We start from the raw sequence: 5,560 nt of genomic DNA on the forward strand, positions 1-5,560 counted from the left end.
TATATGTAGCACATCTGCTCCCACTTGATAAAGTCCAAATAATGCAGCAAGCACGCTGCACAGAACTGACCGAAGCTTTAGCTTTCAATGGAAGGAAAGGAAACCAAACCAAAAGACTGATGCAAGTGTGAGTGTACATGCATGCCAATGTTATGTCACTCTCAATCATTTTTAGCTAGCATTATGGACGATCGGTCAAGTTATTAATTTGGATATACTGGTTGTGTCTATCAATGCCACTAAAGTATCAATAACAAGACACGATATGACCCATCGGTGCGGCAAGGGTGATCAGCAGCAACCAACAAATCTTGCTATAAAAAGATATGACCTACCTTCTAAAAAAATGAGAACAATATCGTGTCGGGCATGTGGCAGAGAGACGTATGAGTAGTATCAGTGCTACCCTAAATGATTACAGCTATATAAAGGCATACACTCGGCCACACGCACACACACAAGTAACCAACAGGTAGGAGTATCTAACAAATGGAGCTCCTTGTGCTCATTGCTCTTCTTCTCTTGGGCTTGACCGTACTGATCAGGCGGCGTAGCTACATCTACACTACTAGTACCAGTCGTGCCCGTGCTCCAGCTGCTGTGGTGATCCAGAGGATCGCCGATCCTGCGGTAGCCCACCGCGCGCTCGTCGAGAACGCCGACGACTTCTCGGACCGCCCGGTGGCGCCCTTTCTGGTCTTTCTGGAGAAGAAACACGGCCAGTATGGCGACGGCCTAGCCTCCGCGCCGTACGGCCCTCTCTGGCGTGCTTTCCGGTGCAACATCACCTCCGAGACCCTCCACCCGTCGCGCCTCGGGCACGTCACGCCGCTGCAGCGTGAGGCTATCCATGGCCTCGTCGCCAATTTGGGGAAGGAACTGCCGGTGGTCGCCGTCGTCCGCGACCACCTCTACCCTTCCATCTTCTCGCTACTCGCGCGCCTGTGCTTCGGCGACGACGTGGACGAGGGGCATGTGCGCGTCATGGGCTGCCTGATACGGGAGTTCCAGCAGGTTGCCGTCGGAGAGGCTCGGGCCTCGCCTGGCACCATGTTGGCCAAGCTCGCGGAGTGGAGACGGCTGCGCCGGCTCTTGGCCATACACGGCCGGTTGGGCGAGTTGTACCTCCCTCTTGTCGACGCACGGCGGGAGTCCCGACCGACATGCGACGGTGGCGGCCGTCGTCCATACGTCGACTCGCTCATCGACCTACGCGTCCCCGACGGAGGCAAGGGTGACGGTGCAGGGCGGCGCGCTGTTAGGGACGACGAGTTCGTGAACCTGCTGTCGGAGTTTCTGGGCGCTGGCACGGGGACGGTGATGGCAAGCATCGAATGGACCCTCGCCCACCTGGTAAACGACCAGGAGATCCAGAAAAAGCTTCGGGACGAGGTCGACGGCGCCGGCGGGGCCGTGGCCGCCAGCTCCAGCAGGAGCCTCATCCGTGGCATGCCGTATCTGAACGCGGTCGTGCTCGAGACCCTCCGCTTGCATCCACAGGTGCCCTTCGTCCAGCGCCACGTCCATGCCGACGCAGCGGAGGTGCTCGGAGTCGGAGGAAAAACCAGCGGCGACTTCATTGCACAGTTCACTGTTGGAGACATGGGAAGGGACGGCAAGACGTGGATCGATCCGGACGAGTTCCGGCCGGAGCGGTTCCTTCCCGGCGGTGAGGCAGAGGACGTCGGCCCTTTGCCGGGGACCAAGGAGATAAGGATGATGCCATTCGGCGCCGGGCATAGGTTCTGCCCGGGCGTGGGTCTGGCCATGATGAACATCAAGTGCTTCTTGGCTGCCCTTGTGCATGAGTTCGAGTGGGCGCCTCCGGGGACGGAGGGCTGCGCCGGCGTCGACATGACGGAGCTCAACACCTTCATCAAGGCGATGAAGAAGCCCCTTTCCGCACGTCTCACGCGACGCACTTAATCCTCGGCGTCTGGTGTTTGTCGTCTACTTTGGCCACGTTGGGATGCATGCATGGCGGCAGCCGTGGTCTTTCTTCTTCCAGTGTGGTGTGTGCCTGTGTCATGGGCGACTCCGTGCCGGCCATCATGCCGACTGACGAGCTTGTGGTGGCCATCTCGCCTCTAGTGTATATCTGTGCACGTCATGATATCGTTCTGTGCTCTTGCTATCTTGTGTGGTTGATGTAACGGTGTTTCCGGCGTATAATTAAGTAAATGTTGCACATATATAATAAAAGTGCACGTGCAACGCACGGAAGTTTGAGAATTTCTTCAATAATTTGATTAGCTAGATCAATTTTTTGTTCATAATAGTTGTCACAATAACTTATTAGGAGTATGTTTTAATAACAATTGGTCTAACCTGAAATTTTATAACAACCCAAACTTCAACTTTGTCGTCCTAAATATAATCACACACCATGGAGCAAAGCTTGAATTGCAAGAACGCTCGGTCCTCTCCAAGAAGGGCATACCAAATCATCTCCTTTTTTCATCCACACGGATAGAATATTCAAAACAATGTCATCATAATCAACATGAGCAAAACATAGGAAAAAATAATGAGATGCTATCGTTCTATACGAGGCAATGAGCAGCTTCAACAGCCGGTGTCCTGTCATCTACCATGAAGATTGGGAACTTCGTCACTCCAAGATATCCTTCAATATTTCACAAAATTCCAGGAAATCACAAGTACGATGAGACAGAGAAAGCACTGGCACTGCCACCCATGACTCAGTCCTCGGTAATTCAACATCATGAATATGGAAAGACCAAATAAAGATCAAGAAGGCGACATGTCTACCGGATCTGGCTTGCCTGCTCCCTCGCCATGCTCCCATACGTGCTCCCATTCCATCCTACGGCTGTCTTTTTCTCTTTTTTTTTCTAATCTAATCATCTCCCGCCTTGATTTTAAGGGGGTGGGGCCGGACCTTATTTTGTTCCAAATAAATCATGCCACGTATGCGGGAGCACGGATGGGAGCACGCTGGGGGAGCAGGCAAGTCTCGTCCCATGTCTACCCCTCTGCATCCTATAGAATTCCAATTTGTCGGAAGTATTCGCTGCTATCCAAGACCCTGAATCTCCTCCAGATCCCCCGAATTTTCCTGATGAAATCAGTCTGATAGGAAAGATATGATCCACGTAAGCCTTGTGGCAAAATGCAGACATAGTTGTTCAAACCACATAAATAGACATGGCCATTCAGGAAAACATGTGCCACTTGATGCATACAAGAGACCCACCATTTTACATAACTACAATCAGGGTATGTCTTTAGCATCTCCAGCATTGAATTTCTGCTCACCTCACGCGTTGCCGTTCCTCTCCTCTCCACCGCTGCGCCTTTCTGCTCCTCCGCACCACCGCGTCGTTCATCTCCTCCTCCCCTGGTTGCCGGCGCCTAGGGTTTCGGTGGTGCTTGCCTCCCGCCGCGTCATCTCTCCTGTCCTCGCCGCGCCATTTCTCTCCAAACCATCCTCCACCTCTATCGCCGTCGGCTTCCAAAGCTAACAAATCTGAATTTTTTATACATGGCAACATTTTGTTGTTCTGAATTTTTTTTATGCTTGAGCTGCTGTTGCTACCGTTGATGTAGATGTTGTTGCCGCCGGGTGTGTGGGCTCTTCTAGTGCTGCACTGTTCGGCTCTGCATCGGCTGGTGAGTTCCGCCTACTCTGCTTCCGTTTGCTGTTGCTGCTGCTGGTGGTATGCTGCTGGTGGTGCTTTCTGTTGTTGTATGCTGCTGTTGATTGCTACTGCTACCGCCACTAGAGGTAGCTGTTGAACGTTTTTTATATTAGTGTAGTGCAAAAAACGCACTTATATTATGGGACGGAGGAAGTAGGTAGCTAGTTTACTGCTAATTAGCTGTTAATTAGGTAGCAATTTTAGATGTTAATTAGTAGCTGCCTGCTGCGACTACTACTGTATTAGTGCTTAGTTTTTTCTTAATGATCAGAACATGACATCTGCAGCAGCTAGGACAACATATAAATCAACATTTTTGTGGAGTATGAATGGTTCATCATTTAATAATCAGTTATTTCAGAAGAAGTTTCATGAAATCCTGTCATCTATAGTGAACAGTGGGTCATATATTTGAAAATATCTATATGTTAGATACAGTTTGGGATATTAAAGTGAACCAAACAACATTGAAAACAATGTCAGTATACCTGGTGTGTACAAACTTGTGTAAGGAAAAATGAACTAGTAAATGTCAGTATACCTGGCGGCTGCGTTCCCTTTGGTCACACGTTGAGGACCGTGATATGCCTTTCGCTTCAGTTTCGGCCATGTCAGACGATGTGCCGATGGGCGTGAGCAGGGCTCTCCTCGGCGATGTGGTAGCCTACGGTGGTGTGCTCCACCATCGGTGTTGATTCCATTGGTGACCACTTCGGGCATGCCGCAGCTGCCTCCTTATGGATTGTGGTGGCGACCGAAAGTTCTTCGTATGGGTTTCTCCCTTTAGATTCGGTGGTTAACTATGGTGGCAAAATGCAAACTAGGGACGATGGCTTGACGCAGAGGGATGGTTGTGCAACAGCGATCACACATCGCATGTAGTTGCTGGAATTGCGGAAAAGTGATGGCGACAACACATGCTTGACATCGGTGGTGGTGCTCCTCGAGCACCCGGTCTCGAGCTCCGGGGTGAAAGCCTAGGTATGACTCGAGTTGGTTATACCTGGCAATGACGATGTTTTATGTCATTAACTTGTTGAAGGCATTACTTGGATATGCTTGGACTTGTTCTTCAGGGTGAAAACCTAAATTCTGGCCTTTGGTGGTTGGATCCGGTGGCGGTGGCGCTTGAGCGCTGTCGTGGTTCCGACTCTGACAGTGATGTAGGGGGTGAGTATGGAGAGGCTAGATCCTAGCTATTGGGAAGTTGTTACACGCGAGGTTTACGAGTTCAGGCCCTTCTCGGAGGAAGTAATAGCCCTACGTCTCGGAGCCCGGATGCGGTCGACTGGATTATGCGTATATGGATTACAGGGGTGCGAACCCTTCATACTGAGGAGGGGGTGGCTTATATAGAGTTCGCCGGCCCCCTCCTGCCCTCAGTAATGCAGGGTTTAAAGTACATTTAAGATTGGGCGTTACTGGTAGCGCCTCTAATAAAGTGCTATGATGACTATGAAGACTACTTAACAGCTGACCGTTTGCCTACGGAGTGACTGTAGGTCTCCTGGCAGTCGAGTGATTAGCTTCATGGTCGAGTGGTAGCTTCTTGGTCGAGTGTCTTGAACCTGTCGAGTGGGGTACCTTCAAGTCCATTGATAGGTGATTTCTTCTAGGGATGTCCTTGGGTAGGGCTCTTTGGACGGGTCCGTGCCCCTACCCTAGGTACATAGCTTCATCATTAGCCCCCGAATGGATCGAGGTTAGAGTGGGGAAAGAGTTGGGTATCCTTTCCGACCGGTTCTTTGGGGCTGTATGAGTGCCTCGTTTAGGGTCAGTTGTCACGAATGACGTCATCAACCTCTTTCAGTCGTCTTGATCCATTCCAGGCCTTTCGTCGAGTGAATATCTTTGCTTGCGACATGCCGAGTGTTGGTGCGAGCGGGATACTCTGTTTT

The 5,560-nt window shown here is 51.0% G+C and overlaps 1 protein-coding gene across 1 annotated transcript; it reads left to right on the plus strand.

Moving 5' to 3' along the window:
- The first annotated feature begins 435 nt into the window (after positions 1 to 435).
- Positions 436 to 2,134, plus strand: LOC147957307 (cytochrome P450 89A2-like). The gene has a single exon (XM_087536844.1). The coding sequence runs from the start codon at positions 490 to 492 to the stop codon at positions 1,924 to 1,926; it is 1,437 nt and encodes a 478-aa protein (XP_087392970.1). The 5' UTR covers positions 436 to 489; the 3' UTR covers positions 1,927 to 2,134.
- Positions 2,135 to 5,560: the final 3,426 nt, after the last annotated feature.

This window comes from Triticum urartu, chromosome 7A (genome assembly GCF_056163025.1).
Source record: "Triticum urartu cultivar PI428250 chromosome 7A, HENAU_Tu73, whole genome shotgun sequence".
Taxonomy (NCBI): Eukaryota; Viridiplantae; Streptophyta; class Magnoliopsida; order Poales; family Poaceae; genus Triticum; species Triticum urartu.